Raw genomic sequence first — 22,442 nt, forward strand, 5'->3', positions numbered from 1 at the left:
GGGTCCTATGCCCACAGAGTCTCGCTGATTGCTAGCACAGCAGTCTGAGATCACGCTGCAAGGCGGCAACGAGGCTGGGGGAGGGGCGCCCGCCATTGCCCAGGCTTGCTTAGGTAAACAAAGCAGCCAGGAAGCTCGAACTGGGTGGAGCCCACCACAGCTCAAGGAGGCCCGCCTGCCTCTGTAGGCTCCACCTCTGGGGGCAGGGCACAGACAACCAAAAACTCAGCGAGAACCTCCACAGCCTTAAATGTCCCTGTCTGACTGACAGCTTTGAAGAGAGTAGTGGTTCTCCCAGCACGCAGCTGGAGATCTGAGAACGGACAGACTGCCTCCTAAAGTGGGTCCCTCACCCCTGAGCCGCCTAACTGGGAGGCACCCCCCCAGCGGGACAGACTGACACCTCATTCAACCGGGTACTCCTCTGAGACAAAACTTTCAGAGGAACTATCAGACAGCTGAATTTGTGGTCTCACGAAAATCCGCTGTTCTGCAGCCACCGGTGCTGACACCCAGCCAAACAGGGTCTGGAGTGGACCTCTAGTAAACTCCAACAGACCTGCAGCTGAGGGTCTTGTCTGGTAGAAGGAAAATTAACAAACAGAAAGGACATCCACACCAAAACCCATCTGTACATCACCATCATCGAAGACAAAAAGTAGACAAAACCACAAAGATGGGGAAAAAACAGACCAAAAAAACTGGAAACTCTAAAAAACAGAGCACCTCTCCTCCTCCAAAGGAACGCAGTTCCTCACCAGCAACGGAACAAAGCTGGATGGAGGATGACTTTGATGAGTTGAGAGAAGAAGGCTTCAGACGATCAAACTACTCTGAGCTACGAGAGGAAATTCAAAACAATAGCAAAGAAGTTAAAAACTTTGAAAAAAAATTAGAAGAATGGATAACTAGAATAACCAATGGAGAGAAGGGCTTAAAGGAGATGATGGAGCTGAAAGCCAAGTTTCGAGAACTACGCGAAGAATGCAGAAGCCTCAGTAGCAGATGCGATCAACTGGAAGAAAGGGTATCGCTGATAGAAGATGAAATGAATGAAATGAAGAGAGAAGGGAAGTTTAGAGAAAAAAGAATAAAAAGAAATGAACAAAGCCTCCAAGAAATTTGGGACTATGTGAAAAGACCAAACCTACGTCTGATTGGTGTACCTGAAAATGATGGGGAGAATGGAACCAAGTTGGAAAACACTCTGCAAGATATTATCCAGGAGAACTTCCCCAATCTAGCAAGGCAGGCCAGCATTCAGATTCAGGAAATACAGAGAACGCCACAAAGATACTCCTCGAGAAGGGCAACTCCAAGACACATAATTGTCAGATTCACCAAAGTGGAAATGAAGGAAAAAATGTTAAGGGCAGCCAGAGAGAAAGGTCGGGTTACCCACAAAGGGAAGCCCATCAGACTAACAGCTGATCTCTCAGCAGAAACTCTACAAGCCAGAAGAGAGTGGGGGCCGATATTCAACATTCTTAAAGAAAAGAATTTTCAACCCAGAATTTCCTATCCCGCCAAACTAAGCTTCATAAGTGAAGGAGAAATAAAATACTTTACAGACAAGCAAACGCTGAGTGATTTTGTCACCACCAGGCCTGCCCTAAAAGAGCTCCTGAAGGAAGCACTAAACATGGAAAGGAACAACCGGTACCAGCCCCTGCAAAAACATGCCAAACTGTAAAGACCATCGAGGCTAGGAAGAAACTATAGCAACTAATGAGCAAAATAACCAACTAACATCATAATGACAGGATCAGATTCACACATAACAATATTCACGTTAAATGTAAATGGGCTAAATGCTCCAATCAAAAGACACAGACTGGCAAACTGGATAAGGAGTCAGGACCCATCAGTGTGCTGTATTCAGGAAACCCATCTCACGTGCAGAGACACACATAGACTCAAAATAAAGGGATGGAGGAAGATCTATCAAGCAACTGGAAAACAAAAAAAGGCAGGGGTTGCAATCCTAGTCTCTGATAAAATAGACTTTAAACCAACAAAGATCAAAAGAGACAAAGAAGGCCATTACATAATGGTAAAGGGATCAATTCAACAAGAAGAGCTAACTATCCTAAATATATATGCACCCAACACAGGAGCACCCAGATTCATAAAGCAAGTCCTCAGTGACCTACAAAGGGACTTAAACTCCCACACAATAATAATGGGAGATTTTAACACCCCACTGTCAGCATTAGACAGATCAACGAGACAGAAAGTTAACAAGGATATCCAGGAATTGAACTCAGCTCTACACAAAGTGGACCTAATAGACATCTACAGAACTCTCCACCCCAAATCAACAGAATATACATTTTTTTCAGCACCACACCACACCTATTCCAAAATTGACCACATAGTTGGAAGTAAAGCTCTTCTCAGCAAATGTAAAAGAACAGAGATTATAACAAACTGTCTCTCAGACCACAGTGCAATCAAACTAGAACTCAGGATTAAGAAACTCAGTCAAAACCGCTCAACTACATGGAAACTGAACAACCTGCTCCTGAATGACTATTGGGTACATAATGAAATGAAGGCAGAAATAAAGATGTTCTTTGAAACCAACGAGAACAAAGACACAACATACCAGAATCTCTGGGACACGTTCAAAGCAGTGTGTAGAGGAAAATTTATAGCACTAAATGCCCACAAGAGAAAGCAGGAAAGATCCAAAACTGACACCCTAACATCACAATTAAAAGAACTAGAAAAGCAAGAGCAAACACATTCAAAAGCTAGCAGAAGGCTAGAAATAACTAAAATCAGAGCAGAACTGAAGGAAATAGAGACACAAAAAACCCTTCAAAAAATTAATGAATCCAGGAGCTGGTTTTTTGAAAAGATCAACAAAATTGATGGACCGCTAGCAAGACTAATAAAGAAGAAAAGAGAGAAGAATCAAATAGATGCAATAAAAAACGAAAAAGGGGATATCACCACCGATCCCACAGAAATACAATCTACCATCAGAGAATACTACAAACACCTCTATGCAAATAAACTAGAAAATCTGGAAGAAATGGATAAATTCCTCGACAAATACACCCTCCCAAGACTAAACCAGGAAGAAGTTGAATCTCTGAATAGACCAATAACAGGTTCTGAAATTGTGGCAATAATCAATAGCTTACCAACCAAAAAGAGTCCAGGACCTGATGGATTCACAGCTGAATTCTACCAGAGGTACAAGGAGGAACTGGTACCATTCCTTCTGAAACTATTCCAATCGATAGAAAAAGAGGGAATCCTCCCTAACACATTTTACGAAGCCAGCATCATCCTAATACCAAAACCTGGCAGAGACATAACCAAAAAAGAGAATTTCAGACCAATATCCTTGATGAACATTGATGCAAAAATCCTCAATAAAATACTGGCAAACCGAATCCAGCAGCACATCAAAAAGCTTATCCACCATGATCAAGTGGGCTTCATCCCTGGGATGCAAGGCTGGTTCAACATACGCAAATCAATAAATGTAATCCAGCATATAAACAGAACCAAAGACAAAAACCACATGATTATCTCAATAGATGCAGAAAAGGCCTTTGACAAAATTCAACAACCCTTCATGCTAAAAACTCTCAATAAATTAGGTATTGATGGGACGTATCTCAAAATAATAAGAGCTATCTACAACAAACCCACAGCCAATATCATACTGAATGGGCAAAAACTGGAAGCATTCCCTCTGAAAACTGGCACAAGACAGGGATGCCCTCTCTCACCGCTCCTATTCAACATAGTGCTGGAAGTTCTGGCCAGAGCAATCAGGCAGGAGAAGGAAATAAAGGGTATTCAATTAGGAAAAGAGGAAGTCAAATTGTCCCTGTTTGCAGATGACATGATTGTATATCTAGAAAACCCCATTGTCTCAGCCCAAAATCTCCTTAAGCTGATTAGCAACTTCAGCAAAGTCTCAGGATACAAAATTAATGTACAAAAATCACAAGCATTCTTGTACACCAATAACAGACAAACAGAGAGCCAAATCATCAGTGAACTCCCATTCACAATTGCTTCAAAGAGAATAAAATACCTAGGAATCCAACGTACAAGGGATGTGAAGGACCTCTTCAAGGAGAACTACAAACCACTGCTCAATGAAATAAAAGAGGATACAAACAAATGGAAGAACATTCCATGCTCATGGGTTGGAAGAATCAATATCGTGAAAATGGCCATACTGCCCAAGGTAATTTATAGATTCAATGCCATCCCCATCAAGCTACCAATGACGTTCTTCACAGAATTGGAGAAAACTACTTTAAAGTTCATATGGAACCAAAAAAGAGCCCGCATCGCCAAGTCAATCCTAAGCCAAAAGAACAAAGCTGGAGGCATCACGCTACCTGACTTTAAACTATACTACAAGGCTACAGTAACCAAAACAGCATGGTACTGGTACCACAACAGAGACATAGATCAATGGAACAGAACAGAGCCCTCAGAAATGATGCCGCATAGCTACAACTATCTGATCTTTGACAAACCTGACAAAAACAAGAAATGGGGAAAGGATTCCCTATTTAATAAATGGTGCTGGGAAAACTGGCTAGCCATATGTAGAAAGCTGCAACTGGATCCCTTCCTTACACCTTATACAAAAATTAATTCAAGATGGATTAAAGACTTATATGTTAGACCTAAAACCATTAAAATCCTACAAGAAAACCTAGGCAATACCATTCAGGACATAGGCGTGGGCAAGGACTTCATGTCTAAAACACCAAAAGCAATGGCAACAAAAGCCAAAATCGACAAATGGGATCTCATTAAACTAAAGAGCTTCTGCACAGCAAAAGAAACTATCATCAGAGTGAACAGGCAACCTACACAATGGGAGAAAATTTTTGCAACCTACTCATCTGACAAAGGGCTAATATCCAGAATCTACAATGAACTCAAACAAATTTACAAGAAAAAAACAAACAACCCCATCAAAAAGTGGGCAGAGGACATGAACAGACACTTCTCAAAAGAAGACATTTATGCAGCCAAAAAACACATGAAGAAATGCTCCTCATCACTGGCCATCAGAGAAATGCAAATCAAAACCACAGTGAGATACCATCTCACACCAGTTAGAATGGCCATCATTAAAAAATCAGGAAACAACAGGTGCTGGAGAGGATGTGGAGAAATAGGAACACTTTTACACTGTTGGTGGGACTGTAAACTAGTTCAACCATTGTGGAAGTCAGTGTGGCGATTCCTCAGGGATCTAGAACTAGAAATACCATTTGACCCAGCCATCCCATTACTGGGTATATACCCAAAGGACTATAAATCATGCTGCTATAAAGACACATGCACACGTATGTTTATTGCGGCACTATTCACAATAGCAAAGAGTTGGAACCAACCCAAATGTCCAACAACGATAGACTGGATTAAGAAAATGTGGCACATATACACCATGGAATACTATGCAGCCATAAAAAATGATGAGTTCGTGTCCTTTGTAGGGACATGGATGAAACTGGAAAACATCATTCTCAGTAAACTATCGCAAGGACAAAAAACCAAACACCGCATGTTCTCACTCATAGGTGGGAATTGAACAATGAGAACTCATGGACACAGGAAGGGGAACATCACGCTCCGGGGACTGTTGTGGGGTGGGGGGAGGGGGGAGGGACAGCATTAGGAGATACACCTAATGCTAAATGACGAATTAATGGGTGCAGGAAATCAACATGGCACATGGATACATATGTAACAAACCTGCACATTGTGCACATGTACCCTAAAACCCTAAAGTATAATAAAAAAAAAATAAACCATAAGATTAAAAAAAAAAAAAAAAAGAGTAGGGTGGTTAAGAACATGAGCACTGAAGCCAGACTATCTGGGACCAAATCCTGGCTTTGCCATTTACTAGATGGGGCGTTGGATGAGCCACTAAACTTCTCTGTCCTCATTTTGTTCATCTATAAAGTGGTAGGTAGTATTTCTTGCACAGTGTTGTTATGAAGATTAAATGAGTTAGCGTCTAGCACATAGTGCTTCCGAAGTATGTATAAATAAATAAATAACACAGCTCAATAGCTACAGAGCTGTCTTTACATATGCGTATGTAAAAATTATTTCAAATTCTAGCAGGTTTCTCCATGCCATTTAGGGCATATTCACTGAATTACCTTCCCTCCAAGTCAAGAAACTATTTCCTCATCTTTCTTTATGGTGTATCATTCATTCCACTCAATAAATCTTTATGGTATGTATATATACTATATAGAAGGCAATGTGATAGGAACAATGAAACAATATTAAAACTATACCAAATGCCATCTAGTACAATGCTACTCAAAATATCAGTCTGCAAAAATATCGGTAATTTGTGTCAAAAGGCAAATCAATACACTGCTTCTTTCAATGTGAAAATTTTCTATGGAAAAAAAAAGTCAATTGAACTAAACAGTGCTCACTGCATAGTTAATTCTGGTGCAACTATTTTATCCCACTGTAAACCAGTAACAGTTTGCAAACCCATATTTAGTCCATGGACCAAGTCTGAGCAGCACTGTTCTAGGTGAAATTCAACATGGGCATAACCACAACACATCATATAAAAGGTGTAAGTGTTTGTGAAATCCTGAGGGAAGCTACTTATGTTTGGGTGGGCAAGGAGGAGGCATCCTGTGATCTGGGCCAATTTTGATAAGGTGGGATTGGAGGGGGAAAGAAAGAATGGAGGTTCCAGAAAGTGAGAACAAGATAAGCAAAGGCATTCAGGCCAGAAAGTTCAGAGCATGTCTGAAAATGTCAGTATAATATCTTCACTTATTAAAAACACAGGATATACTAAAGGAAGTGGGAGATAAAAATGGTAAATTTCCTACTCAACATCTTAAAACTCCGTAGATTTAAAACTGAACTCCTGATATTTTCCTCCAAACTTCCCTTTCCTCCTCCAACATGCCCTACTTCAGTAAATGACACCTCCACTTTCACAAACCCCTCTATCTCACCCCTACATCCTGCTTATATCCTATCAAACTGATGATATATCAGTCATCAAATATCAGGAAATAGAGCAGATGGGAACAAGGAAAATAAGCTAGAATCTGAATGGTTTACTTTTATCACAAGAAGCAGCATGTCTGTTTCTTTTTCCTAAAGGTGGTTTTCATTAGCAGAATAAACTAGAGAACTTGGTAAAGCACAGATTGTTGGGCCCTACCCTCACAGTTCTAATTAGGTCTGGAGTTGGAGCCTGCTAAGTTCTAATAAGGTCCCAGGTGATGCTGATTTTGCTGGTCTAGGGACCACTTTGAGAGTCCCACGTTTTCAGTATCCTGGGGAAAAAAGCCCAAATGACTTATGTTTCAAACATTTTTCTTAAAACCCGAGAAGTCAATTTCCCTACATTCAATTTATTGCTGGGGGGAGGGAGGGGAATGACAAGAACAAAAATGCAGCTATTCCCTCTAAAACTTTAGACTAAACATGGACTCAATTATTTCTTTAATACTCCTTAGGTATACCATCTATGGAATAAACACAACCTTTTTGTTAAACCAGGTAAGTCAAACTTCGTCATCGCTGAACTCTACAAAAAAAAAAAAAAAAAAAAAATGACTCTGACTTACTGTGGTTCTCAACTAGAGGCTCTTTTTCCCCTCCAATGGACATCTGGCTAGAGACATTTTTGATAATCACAATTAAGGAGATATTATAAGCATCTACTCGCTGGAAACCAGGGATGCCGTCCTATAATGCACAGAACAGGCCCCCACAACAAAGAATTATCTAGCTCCAAATGTCAATACTATCAAGGTTAAGAAATCCTGATCTAATGCAAAGCCAGAGTAATATTTTTGTAAAAATGGAAATTTTTAGGTATCTGCCACAATAAGGCATTATTTTTTTTTCTGGGGTAGCTAACATTTTGAGTCTTTAAAATAAGCAATATGGTTGAAGTTTAAAAATCTCAAAGAAATGTTTACTAGTCAAAGCATTTTTTCTACTGCCTCTTGATTTTTCCATTCAAAACAATGTGGCCTTTGCTGGTAAGATGACTTTTTTCAAAAGTCTCAGTGGATCTGGATTGCTCACATTTCTGAGAAGTGGATATACAGGACTGGACCCATAATCAGAGGCTTTTTGTCCCATTATGTTATTTGTGAGGAAGACATGTTTGGCTATGAGGAAGTCCAAATGTTTTTCTATTAATTGGGTAAAATTACTTAACTTTCTTCTTTTATTTTTATTTTTTCTTGAGACTAGGTTTCGCTCAGGCTAGAGTGCAGTGGTGCAATCACAGATCACTGTAGCCTCAACCTCCTAGGCTCAAGCAATCCTCCCACCTCAGCTTCCCAAGTAGCTGGGACCACAGGTGCATGGCACCATGCCTGGCTAATTTTTCTGTATTTTTTGTACAGACAGGGTTTTGCCATGTTGCCCAGGCTCGAACTCCTGAGCTCAAGCGATCCATCCGCCTTAGCCTCCCAAAGTGCTGGGATTACAGGTGTAAGCCACTGTGCCTGGCCAAAATTACTTAACTTTCAATGCCTCAGTTTCATTTTCTATTAGATTGTCGGAGGAGGGGAACTATAAACACACTTCATGGGATTGCTGTAAAGTTAATGAGACATGTTAAGTGTTTAGTAAAGTGCCTAGAACATAGAAACATAGAATGAATAATAGCTATTATAATTATTACCTCTTTTTTTCTTTCTTCTAGAGCCAGAAACTTTTGATACCATTTTTCATGCTGTTGAACTTCATCTTGTGTTTTTCCAGGAAGGTGTTCTAAAACTTCTTCCATAAATGTTGGCTTCCCTTTATGTTTGTTTCTCACCTTTACAAAGTTCTGGTGATCATAATCATCCCAGCCACCTTGTCGCCCTCCTGTTTGCTGGAGGAATTTTTCAAAATCTAGTACCTCTTCTGGAAGAGTACTTGGTGTTACTTTGTCTACAGGAACTTTGCTTGAGATTGCTCTGAAAGCTTTCTCTGTTTCTGAATTACCCAAAGCCCATGTGTCAATTTTTCTTGATATGGCACTCAACTCATTATTAGTTGTCTTCTCTTCTTTAATTAGCTCTTCATATCTAAAATTTTAAAAATAAAGTTTGAATAAGAAGACAATCCATATTAACCCTTCATTTTCCATCAAATTTAAGATACCTGACTCTTTATATCATCTTCTCCACTTAACATTATTAACATTTATAAATTTAAGCCTTAAAAGAGTCTCCTCAGAGATAAAAACAATCTTTCAAACTCTTATTTGGGATTTTATAGTAACTAAATATGAATAAAATTTCACTTTAAATATGAAAAGCCACCTAAAACTGAAAACAAGAAAGATATTATATTGCTTTTGTATAAGACTCAAATACATAATGACAGAATGCATTACATACAAAAACCTACTGGGGCCAGTTATTAAAAAATAAAGGTCAATAATTTTATATTAAAATGAGTTTAAAACATACATCAACCTCTGCTCTTCTTTAAAAGTGTTAATTGCATTTTCAATTTCTTCCATCATTTCTCTGAGCTTCTCAACAACTGTAAAAGAAACATGGAAAATTATTTTATGCCATTTTCCCATATGGCTAAAAGTTAAATATTAGGAGGAAAAAGTGGAATGTTCCCCTAATTTTAAAATATTTCTTAGCCTAAGGCATAAGAAAGTTGTGCTCAAAAGTGAATTTTTATGATTGCTATTTTTTCTGATTACAGACATTTTCCCTATATACTTATATCATAATTATCTCCATTTTAGAGCTGAGGAAATGAAAGCTCAGAGATACCAAGTAACTTGCCTAAAATTACATAGCTAACAAGTGAAAGATCAAAGGTTTGACCCAACACCTCTCTGATTCCTATGTCCATACACCCTGAGCCCTTTAATTTGTTGCTTTGATTCTCAGGAATGAATATTACGGTAAGCAAGGAGGTAGGGATATAATTTGTGGGATTTTTTTTCCAAAAACTAGCATTTGTCCTAAATCAGTTTAACCTTTCCTTATGTATTAGAAATGCCTCTCAAAGATAATTATTTCAAAAAGCAAATGAAGGGAAAACACTGGGAGAGGATTAAGGAAATCAATCTTTCTTCCCCTTAATTAGCTGTTTTTAAACCTTTCTATAACATAGATTCCCAATCCTGTAAATGATACTAGTATGTGTTCTGCCTACCTTATAATTTCTAAGGACTTGATAATACTTTAACAGATATACACAGAAATGCCTGATTATAGTTCTCCAGTGTAAACTTACTAAATCCTAACCCATAGAGTTTAGCTCCATTAATAAACTTAAGTCCTAACCAATAAAGTAGAGTTTAGCTCCATTAATGCCAAATAGAAAATACTAACACATAAGAAAGATTATAATATTTAAATTTACTTACAATCAGGTGTAGGCTTCACATCTTTTAATTGATGCTGAAGTTTCTTTACATTATTATGTATTTTGGCCAATTGTTGCTGGATTTTTGCTCCTGTAAGGAAGAAGTATGCACTTTAAAATAATTCTGTGACAAATGTGGTTACAATTCAGGATTCTACATGTAAGACTGATCACTGTTAGTAAAAGCCAAGAGCAATTAAATAAAGAACAAAAGATAGTTATTTATGTCAAAACATTAATACTTTAAGTACCTTTGCTCTAAATAGAGCATTTTCGATCTCTTCCAATATTTAAAAGCATAATGGGTTAAGTCTTACTATAACCCGTGCTAAGGAAATATCTTTTATTCCCCCTCTGTGTAGACTGAGTTATTGGACATTGTTTTAGATGTAAATATTGGCAGTTTCAGCATAGTTTGTTTTGTTCTTTAATAGTGTTTCATTTCTTTTTAATTTGTTGTAATTTACGGAAATAGAATTTGGTCTTAACTCTATTGTGGGAATATTAAAACTATTTAGTTAATTCTGTGAATACTGAGAAACTTCTCATTGAGAATTAATTTCACCCAACCAAATCCTCTAGGAAAGGTGCAGGTGATACTCATTGATATCACTGGCACCGGCCCTGAGGAGGTGCCTTGGGTATCATTCAGTGGTATACTATGCCACAGGTTGCTAAGATCAATCAAAGGACCAGCCTGGAGTAAAATATTAGGCCCACAATAAAGCCTGAAAAGTAAATGAGAGTCTCAACGATGTTTTGAAATCGTCTTTATCAGCATAAAGGATTCTTCTTTCATATTTTTTTCTGAAGGAATAGTCTTACTTTAATATTTACTTAAATTACTAGGCTAACGTCAAAATATTCGCATTCTTATAATAGTAATACTATCATTTTATCATCTTGGGGTACTTTATGCACCCTCCTCTTTTTTGTTTTTGCAACTTTTCCACAAATAAGCATGAAACACCAAAGGCTCTGTACAAAAGTCCTTAAAAGTAATTATTTTTTCAGAAAAACTTTACCTATAGGTTTGCAGTCAGTGTGAATGTCCAAAATAAACCTCTTAATACATACCTGACAACTTTGGCTTGCTCTGTGTTTTTCATTAAAATTCAAGAATTCCATAAAGGCAGAAACTTTTTGTAATTTACTTTGTAGGGTCTTATTGTTGAACTTTAGGTCAAGAAACCTCTCTAGTAATTAGGAAAGTGTTTTTTGTTGTTTCATTTTAGCCTTAGTTTGATCAGCTACCAAAATATCACTACAGGGCTGACAATCTTTTTATTTTATTTATTCATTTGGATATATAGACAAATCATTTAAGTACAATACGACATAAATGCAGGCTAAAATTGAGGTATGATATTTGAGGTAAGGAATAGGTATTTGTACTGCTTAGCTGTAACATATGAAGGGAAAACTTCTCTATCTTTGTACTAAGACAAGAATTCTTTACTCTCCTAGACAGGAAAAACATAAAATGTAGTAACACTACACTTTATAAGAGCAAAACTCATAAAAATAACTTAAAAAAATAAGAGCAAAACTATAGAACAAAGGGAAATAGGTTGGTACAAATAAAGTTGCCATAATAAAGGCAAAATCAAGTGACCTAAAATTTGCACAAAATTTTACTTATTGGCACTACTGAGATATAGAAAAATGAGCCTCCAAGTTGTCTACAAAAGAACTGAGGGAAATAAAGAAATATTGAATCAGGGGTGTCTAGGTTTTTCAATGTATCAAAGAAGGAAAATGATTCCTGCCACTGCTTGACAAAGGATAACTTTTTAAAGTAGTGTAATCTTTTCTTTTAAAAAATAGTGCAACCTTGTATTTTGAAAGAAAAAAATCACTAGGAATTTATTTTAATTGATGATAAGGGAGTATCATGAGCAGTCTCATCTCTACATAGTAAGTCTTAATATTTTATAAAGCTTAGTCATTTGATAACCATCATCTTTCAAGAAATGCTAAGCAGCTTTTTTATTGTAAAGATTTTACAACATACAGAATCTAACGCTACAATGAAAGAAATATTCTCAAATTCTTTAAAGGTAACATTCACAGTACACTATTGACAATGATTAATATTCATAACAAACAGAAGAACATAGTCATGTACAATTATCTATAAGGTACATTTTTAGGTATTATCTCATCAGATGCACGGTACGGCTGTCCTGAGGTAAAAATGACAAGTTTTAGAATGTAGACAAGGAAACTCAAGTTTATGCAATTATCTGACTTGATCACTTCATACAACTACTAATTATAGTTTTGAATCTGTTGATGCTTACTGCGTCCAGGGCTCAGTCAACAATGCCAGGGTAATGACCTAACATCAGACAGCCCAGAAATCACTCTGCTGTTAAAAAATTTTAATAGCATTTGCTGGTTTGTCAATCAAAAAAAAATCCCCCAAATCCTCTCTTTCTTGTTAAATTGGAAGAAACATACAACAGAAAACAATCCAGTTGGTATGACTAAATAGTGACCCGAAAGAATAAACACATGTCCCTAAAAGACAAATTTTACCAACTAAAATACACAGAATATAACACAGCCAATAGAGAACTGACTCTATTGATAGAGAACACAACACAGTCAATGCACAAAGACAAAGCACAGGGCAAAACTACAACTTTATATCACTCAACAGTGTTTAGTTCATCACAAACTCAACTTACTTTCTGTTTTCCTGCTGTGAATCAATTTATTTTCCAATTCTTCTAGCATACTATGCTCAATTCTGAAGTCACTTTTTTGGTTGTAGAAATGACTGTGTTTATCTTTTTCCATGTTAATTACTCTTTAAGAAAAGAAACAAATAGTATAAATATGATTTAAATATATTTTTAATAGTTTAAAATATGAAGACACTCAATAATCAGTATTTTATGTTTGGATTAATTCATCTATGGAATAAAAATAATTACTTTGGTTAATAAGGCTAAGGAATCAAAACATTAGTCAAAATAATAGCTAGAAGAGTTAATTTCAATCAAAAACAACTATAATTTGAACTGCTATTTAAATCATAAAATGATAATTTAAGAAAATGTGGATATACATTTGCTTTGAAAATGCATAAGCTTTTGACTATTGATTCCAACTCAATCTCACTGGAGCCTGAAAATGGCCATCACTGCTGATGACTGCTTTCAATAGTAGATACTATTAATTTTGTAACCTTAGCCAAGATGGTTAACCTCTCCAGGTATGAACCTCCTCATCACTAAAATGTGAATAATAACAGCTCTCCACTTAATAGGGCTATTATTCACATCAAATGAGATAATACATGTGGGAGATCTCTGTACAGTACAAGTATACTATGGAAATGCAAGTTATTAATATTATTAATAAAACTAAAACTTCAAGAGACTAACCATCTACAAAGACAGGAAATTTTGGGTATTTAATGACTATTGTCTACATTTACTTCAGGGCTTCTTTCAGCACATCTTTGCCCCTTTAATTTAGTCTATCTACCAGTAAGGAGTTCTTATTGTTAGTTTGCACCCGAAGAGAAAACAAAAACAAAATAAAACACTACTGAGAAACTTTTTTGATTGGGCAAAGAAATTAATTTTCAAATTACCTTTTTTTTTTTGAGACAGGGTCTGGTTCTGTCACCCAGGCTGGAGTGCCATGGTGCCATCTCAGCTCACTGCAGCCTTGACCTCCCTGGCTCAAGCAATCCTCCAATCTCAGTCTCCTGAGTAGCTGGGACTATAGGGGCGCACCACCATGCCCAGCTAATTTTTTTTTTTTTTGATAGATACAGGGTTTTGCCATGTTGCCCAGGCTGGTCTTGAACTCCTAAGCTCAAGTGATCTGCCCACCTCGGCCTCCCAAAGTGCGTGAGCCATCATGCCCAGCCAAAATTAATTTTCTTAATGTGTTTCTTTCTCCCAGAAGGTGGAAATTAATATGAGTATTTCTCCACTAATCTTGGATTTAATAAGTGGTGGAGCATCTCTGGCCATTTACTTAACTCACACAACCTGAGAGGCAACTATCTATACCATAGAGTTTCCCAATCTTTTCCACTTTGCCACACATAGAGAATTTTTTTTTTTTGAGACGGAGTCTCGCTCTGTCACCCAGGCTGGAATGCAGTGGTGCGATTTCAGCTCACTGTAACCTCCGCCCCCCTGGTTCAAGCAATTCCCCTGCCTCAGTCTCCCGAGTAGCTGGGACTACAGGCGCCCGCCACCATGCCTGGCTAATTTTTGTATTTTTCGTAGAGAGTTTTGCCACGTTGGCCAGGCTAGTCTCAAACTCCTGACCTCAAGTAATCTTCCCACCTTGGCGCCCCAAAGTGCTGGGATTACAGGCATGAGCCACCGCGTCTGACCGCCCCTAGAGAAAAATTTAATATTCGTAAGACACATGGGGGTAGGCATATGAGACTGCCCCAGAGCCGACTGCACTGCACCAAAGGCTGAGGGGATCATGTCTTAGCCTGTGTGTTTAGATAGCTTCTATTGTTTGTGAGAAGAAATAATGGGTAGATAAAGATATCAAATAGATTTCAGTCCCACCTGGCAACTCTAACGGACTGTGTCCTGTGTTGAGGACTGGGAAGTTCATCTAGGCTCTGGTTGCAGATGGGGAAAATTACTATGATAAAAAGAAATGTCTGCCATGGACACGGGATATGTATGCTACAACTTTTTATCACTCAACAGTTTTTAGTTCATCACAAACTCAACTTACTTTCTGTTTTTCCTGGATTAGAAATATTAACCTTTAAGGATATTCAAAATATGCTAATTAATGGAGACAAGTTGACAAAAATGAAAACAACCTCCTCAATAGAAGAAATGCAAATTAAAACTACATCACAGTAACACTGCACACCTATCATATTGGCAAAAAAAATCACAAATTTAATATATTTTGTTGACAAAACTGTGAGAAAAACATGTCTTCTCATACATTGTTGGTGGAACTGTTGTCTATGGAGGGCAATTTAGCAATATTTATCACATTTGCAAATTCATTTATCTCTGACCCAGTATTTCCTTTTAGGAATTTATCCTGAAGATATACTTACAAACAAATAATGTTGACCTATGTGGGTATGGTAATTAATTGCAGCACTGTTTGTTATTTAAAAAAGACTGAATATAACCTAAATGTCCATAAATATGGGCAGGTTAAATAAACCATATTACATTCATACACTGGAATATGATACAGTGGTACTCTGTTCTACGTACTGACAGGAAAAGATCTCCAAGATAACCTCTTTTTATAACAAAGTTTTTGTAGGAAAATGTTAGACATATTCAAAAGTACAGAATGGTAAATTGATGCCCATCGTATGATATGAATTTTATCTCACCCTGATTCAGCAGTTTTACCTCTCGTTTCATCTATTCATCTATCTTTGCTTTGCTCAGTTTAAGTATTTTCAAGTAAATCCATTACATCTACCTTTGCTTTGCTTAGCTTAGCTTAAGCATTTTCAAGTAAATCCATCACATTATGCAATTTCACCCCAACAAACTTTTGTGTGTGGCTCTAGAGACTACAGATATTTGACTTACCTAACTATAATGCCATTATTGTGCCTAGCAAAATCCACGATTCCTTGTTATCTAAGATATACACTTAAAAAATGCAGAGCAATGTGAACAGTATGCTACCATTTACACAAAAAAGGAAAAATCTGAATATATATTTCTATTTCTTTATAAACACATAAAATATCTGGGGAAGGATACATAAGAAACCAAAACTAGTGGGTTATCTGAGCGGAAAGGAACTGGGTGGCTTGGATCAAGAGTAAAACTGAGACTTTCCACTGGGTACCCTTTGATTTGTTTTGATTCTTGAATCATGTAAATATATTACCTATTTTAAAAATACAACAAAATGATATTATAGATTGTGGTTTTTCGTTTGTGTTTATGTAAATTGTTAGATAGAAACACTCTTACAGTGAGTTTTTCAAATATTCTTTCAGTGAGTTTTTCCAGTGCCCTAAAACAGATGAAGAAGCCTACTCAGAACTGTAAAACACACTGGTTGCTGCATCTATGGATATTAACCATTTGGTGGACATTACCCTATCTAGAAAGAAACATAAAACAGAACCTCTAACCTAGAATCTAATTCTATGTAGAGTAATGCATTTTGGAAATTTTAAAGAATTGTATTTTTTCAAATTCTGAATACTACAGATATAGGTATTAGCAACTTCAAGCATACAATACATTATTATTAACTATAGTTAACATCCTGTACATTAGGTCTCCAGATCTTTTCTATTTTATAACTTGTACCCTTTGACCAACATCTCTCCATTATCCCCACTCCCACCTCATCATCCCCAGACTCCTGGTAATCGCCATTCTATTCTCTGTTTCTGAGTTTGACTTTTTTAAGATTCCACATATAAATGAGATCATGCATTGTCTGTCTTTCTGTGTATGGCTTAGTTCACTTAACATAATGAAAATCTCAGCTCACTTTTCTAAGAAAGTTGATCTTAAATATTCTCAACTCTTCACGCACACACAAGGTAACTATGTGAAGTGATGGATATGTTAATTAGCTTGATTGTGGTAATCATTCTGCAATGTATGTGTACATCCAGACATCACACTGTAGACATTAAATATATATAATTTTTATTTGTCAGTTATACCTCAATAAAGTTGGGGGAAAAGACAAAAGTATTATATAAATGCAAAGATAATTTAGTCTCCAAAAGCTACAATATGGTATAGCTTTTCAAAATTCTAACAGTACACTTTTTCATTGGTAGAATTTCTAAATAGAGAACTGCCACCAATTCTGATCCAGAGACGATTCCTTATAATAGGCTCCTTTTCTCATGTCCTTTGGCAAATTGATAATACTATGTAGGTTCAAAGCAATGTTTTGATAAAGCTCTCAACTGTAGGGCAGAGTGGGGTGCCTTGAGTTCTAATTCTTTTTAACATTCCTCATATTTATATGCTGGTACTGCTGACAACACTGAACATTCGATAAATATCAATGGTTGTTTAAAGAAAAAGTTCATATATATTGAAAATTTAAAATAAATGGAAGCTTCTCAAATAGCTTGGTCATAATGGGCAGAATGGATCTGAAAGGGGCAGAAACCAAGGAAGTGAGATCAATTAAAAAGCCACTCAAAAAATAAAATGTAAGAGCACAGACTTTTCATTAAAATGATTCACTGTCTTCCTTAGTGAGATCACACCCACACATTCAAACAGGCTTGCTAGTGAACAGCACTTGTTAGTAAGAAGAACAATGGCTTTCAGAGTGGCTGGAGCCAGCCTAAGAGTCCCTCAAACACCATTTATTAACCATGTAACCTATGGAAAGATGTTTATCCTCTATGATCCTCAACATCCTCATTTGCAAAACAGGAAGAAGAGCAATTTAAATATATGATGTCCGTCATTTATAAAACATTATAAAACACTTTCATACATACACAATAAAAAAACACATAAACTATTCACTTCCTCAAAAGCATTTACCAGGCGTTTAGTTATAAAGTGAAAATAGATTAAGTCTGTTATATGTTATATAAAATCTAAAGAAACAGCTATTTTGTTCCCTTGAAATACACAGATTCAAAATTGTAAAAATAAAGAAAATTGAAGTAACTCTACTTACAATTAACTTTATATTAAACAGCCTATTATTTCATACCTCCCATTGTTCTCTTGTTATATTTGACAGGCTAGTGATTACAATTTTATAACTTAATGGGAGCCTAGGTAGGGTAGAGTAGAATTAATTTTTTACTGTCCATTATAAAATGGCTAGTAATGTTATTTGAAGATAATACTCTTATACTTACTGATTTTTAAATTTTTCTGCTGTGCGTACGAATTCTGCTTTCTTAGTCTGATTAACTTTCTGCTTCCAGTTTTGAAGATGAAAAGGACGAATTCCACCTGAAGTACTAAAACAGCCATCACTCTGCATTGAGAACAAGAAAAACTTAACAGTAATGAAAATAGTAAGACATAAATGTGGAATTTTTTCAGAGAGATAAAATGTCAATAGTTGAGTTTCTTGAAGGATAATTTTGGGGCCAATCTCACTTAACTCTTAAAAGTACATTTGTGGAAGAAGAAGTATCTATCAAATGAAGGAATATCTATCTTAAAATGCTAAATTGAGTAAGAAATGTTAAATATCCAGGGATTATTTGCAAAATAATCTAATTCATTTAGTCGGTCATTTAACAAATATGTATTGAACACTATGAAGTGACACGGGCTACATTAGACACTAGGGAAACAATGATGATCTATAATAATATGGCCCCTGTCTGAAGGTCTAGTGAGGAAAAACAGATTTAAAGAGATAAGAGTAAACAAGCAATAAAATGAAAACTCCACCAGCTGCAATAAATGCTATTAAGAAAATAAATATTAAGGCTCAGATGGAGAAAGCAGAGCAAGGGTTTGCTTTTTTCAGTTACAATGGTCACAGAAGGTCTATTTGAGGGGATGACTTTAAGGAAGATTGAAGCCAGCCATGACAGGAGCAGTAGGAAAGTGTGTTCTAAGCAAAGGGATCCACATGTGCAATAGCCCTAGAGCATGAAAGACTTTGCTGAGTTCAAGCAGAGAAAGGCCAGCTGTGTCATGAGATTAGCAACGGTGCAGATCTTGGTAGAAGATGAAAGTAGAGAGGCAGGTACGTGCCAGATCATACAGATATTTTAGGTCACTTAGGGGGTCTGGATTTTATTGAAGAGTTTTGAGCAGGGAAATGCCATGATACATTTAATTCTTTAAGAACAATTTTCTGGCTATTTTTTTGGAGAATAAATTGATAGGAGGTGTGGGGGTGGAGTGATGCAAGACTGGAAGCAAGAGATCAATGAGGTACCTAGTACAGCTACAGAGACAAGGAACGACAGTGTCCAGGACTACTGGGCTGATAGAAAATAAAAGAAGACTCAATGTATTTTGGAGGTATCACCGAGAGGGATTGCTGAGCAACAAAAATGGGTTGTGGGGGATGAGGGGAAAAGGAAATAAGGCTTTAAATTTCCAGGCACAAAAAAGAATAAAGTAGTAAATCTAAATCTAGGAAATATATTTTAAGTGAAAATGTAATTCACATACCATAAAATATGTCTGTTTGAAGTGTACAATTCAGTGGTTTTTGGTGTATTCACAAAGTTGTGCAACCATCACGACTATCCAGTTTCAGAATATTTTCATCATACCAAAAAGAAACATCATACCTATTAGAGATCACTCCCCATTCCCCTTCCTCCCAGCTCCTGGCAACCATTAATCTACTTTTTGACTCTATGGATTTGCATATTCTGGAGAATTTATATAAATGGGCTCACACAATGTATAGCCTTGTCTGACTTCTTTCACTTCACATGATGTTTTCAAGATTCATCTGTGTTGTACCATGAATCAATACTCTACTCCTTCTTATGGCTGAATAATACTCCATTATATGGGTCTACCACATTTTCTTTATCTACTCCTCAGTCATTAGCTGATGGACAATTGGGGTGTTTCCATTATTTGGCCAAATTAATCTGAACATTTGTGTACATGTTTTAATGTGAATATATGTTTTCAATTCTCTTCCTTATATACCTAGCAGCAGAATTTCTGGATCATAAAGTAACTATTTTTTTTTACTTCCCCATTTTGAAAAACTGAGTGGCATAGCAGGGCCTGGTGGCTCATGCCTCTAATTCTAGCACGTTCGGAGGCCAAGGTGGGAGAACAGCTTGAGCTCAGGAGTTTGAGACCAGCCTGGGCAACATAGTAAGATCCTGTCTGTATAAAAATTAAAAAAAAAAATTAGCCAGGCATGGTGGTGTGAGGCTACCAGGAGGCCACCTCAGGAGGCTGAGGTGGGAGGATCACTTGAGTCCAGGAGATTAAGGCTGCAGTAAGCCATAACCACACAACTGCACTCCAGCCTTGGGGGACAGCCTTCATCAAAGGCAGGACTCTCTTTGGTTTTAGTTTCTTCGTTGTCTGCAGGTAAGTCTTCTTTAGTTTCTTTGTTAGGCACTTTGGCCAGTTTTCCTTTTGTTCCCCTTTTCCCTTCGGTTTGCACTATTGTCTGAAGATTTATCCTTTCATGACTGCCTTTTTTGGCTTCATTTCTCCTTCTGTAGGAGCAGGTTTAGATGACAATTGCACGAATCTCCTCTTGGGCTCTTCCTTCACTTCCCCTTCTGCTGAGCTGACCTTCCACTTGGGCTTCTTGGCAGCAGGAAAGGCACCTGCCTGGTGCTCAGTGCTTGCAAGCCCTGGTGTGTCAGCCCCTGTGGAGCTGGGCTACCTGGCTTTTGCCGCTCCTCCTGCCACCCCAGCGGCTGAGATCCCCACCTTTTTCTATTGTTTCTGGGTTTTTTGTTCCTACTTTACAGAACCCACTGTTCTGTCATGCCCTGTGGAAATTCTTACTCTATTTTATAGAATGGGATGCTGCCCCAATTCATGAATCGCAAATAAAAGCCAATTCGATCTAAATTGAACTAAATTGTTGTAACTTTGCTCAACATATATTTTAGATGTAAGACTCTTATCAACATATAATTTGCAAGTATTTTCTCCCATACTCTGACTTATATCTTAACTTTCTTAATAATGTTCTTTTGCAGTGGCTTAATCCCAGCTCACTGCAACCTCTACCTCCACCTCCCCGGTTCAAGTGATCCTCCTGCTTCAGCCTCCTGAGTAGCTGGGACCACAAGCACACACCATCACGCATGGCTAATTTTTGTATTTTTAGTAGGGATGGGGTTTCGCGATGTTGGCCGGCTGGTCTCAAACTCCTAGCCTCAAGTGATCTTCCTGCCTGGGCCTCCCAAAGTGCTGGGATTACAGGCATCAGCCACTGCACCTGGCCTGAAGCAGAAAAGTTTTTTAATTTTGATGGAATCCAACGTATCTATTTGGTCTTTGGCTGCTTGTGCTTTAGGTGTCATACAGGGGAAACTATTGACTGACCAAAGGTCATGAAGACTCATGCCTGTGTTTTATTCTAAGTTTTTTAGACCTACATTTAGATCTTTGATCAGATTAGATATTTTTCAAATATGGTGTGAGGTAGTTCAGCTTCTGTAGGTGGTTATTCAATTGTCCAAACATTTGTTGAAAAGACTATTCTTTTCTTATTGAATTGTTTTGGCACCCTTTTGAAAATCATCTGCCCATAAATCTGTAGGTTTATGTCTTGACTCTCACTGATCTATATGTCTATTGTCTATCCCTATGCCAGTACCACAGTTTGATTACTGTGGCTTTGAAGTTAAATTCTGAACTTAACAAGTGTAAGTCCTTCAACTTTGTTCTTCTTTTTCAAGACTGTTTTGGCTATTTTGGGTGCCTTGCATTTTCCATATTAATTTTAAGATCAGCTTGTACATTTCTGCAAAATAATTTTTTAAAGGCAGCTAAGAGCTTTATAGAGATTGCACTGAACCTGTAAATCAATTTGGGGATTATTGCTATCTTAACAAAATGAAGTCTTTAAAATCACAAACATTAAGTATTCATTAAGTCTCCTTTAATTTTTTTGAATAAGTTTTATAGGTTTTAGAGCATAAGTTTTCTGCTGCTTTTGTTAAATTCATCTCTATGTATTTTAATCTTTGTGATACTATTATAAATGGTATTTTTTCTTAATTTCATTTTTGAATTTTCCATTGCTGGTGTATAGAAATACAACTGACTTTTGTATATTGATCTTGTATTCTGCAACCTTGCTGTACTTGTTTATTAGTTTTCTAGTAAGTTTGTGTGTGTGTGTGTGTGTGTGTGTGTGTGTATTCCTTAGAATTTTTAATACATATTAGGTCATCTGTGAATAAGTATCATGTTACTTCTTCCTTTCCAATATGAACGTTTTTTATTTTCTCTTCTTGCCTAATTGCCCTAGTTAGAACTTTCAGTGAGTAAAGTGGTAAGAGGGGACAATTTTGCCTTGTTCCTGATCATATGGAGACAGCTTTCCATATTTTATCATTAAGTAATCCGTTACTTAATGATGCCTCTCTCAGGTTGAGAAAGTTC

At 37.0% G+C, this 22,442-nt stretch overlaps 1 protein-coding gene across 4 annotated transcripts in view; it reads right to left on the minus strand.

The window, feature by feature from the left end:
* Positions 1-22,442, minus strand: part of CCDC112 (coiled-coil domain containing 112) — a 33,668-nt gene that overhangs the window by 5,539 nt on the left and 5,687 nt on the right. For all 4 annotated transcript variants that reach the window (XM_055298913.2, XM_055298914.2, XM_055298912.2 and 1 more), the window contains exons 2-6: positions 18,230-18,351; positions 13,083-13,204; positions 10,391-10,480; positions 9,468-9,543; positions 8,690-9,080 (exon numbers count right to left, since the gene is read on the minus strand). In XM_055298913.2, coding sequence (XP_055154888.1) covers positions 8,690-9,080; positions 9,468-9,543; positions 10,391-10,480; positions 13,083-13,204; positions 18,230-18,351 — 801 coding nt within the window. The remainder of the gene's footprint in view (positions 1-8,689; positions 9,081-9,467; positions 9,544-10,390; positions 10,481-13,082; positions 13,205-18,229; positions 18,352-22,442) is intronic.

The sequence above is a fragment of the Symphalangus syndactylus genome, chromosome 11 (assembly GCF_028878055.3).
Source record: "Symphalangus syndactylus isolate Jambi chromosome 11, NHGRI_mSymSyn1-v2.1_pri, whole genome shotgun sequence".
NCBI lineage: Eukaryota > Metazoa > Chordata > Mammalia > Primates > Hylobatidae > Symphalangus > Symphalangus syndactylus.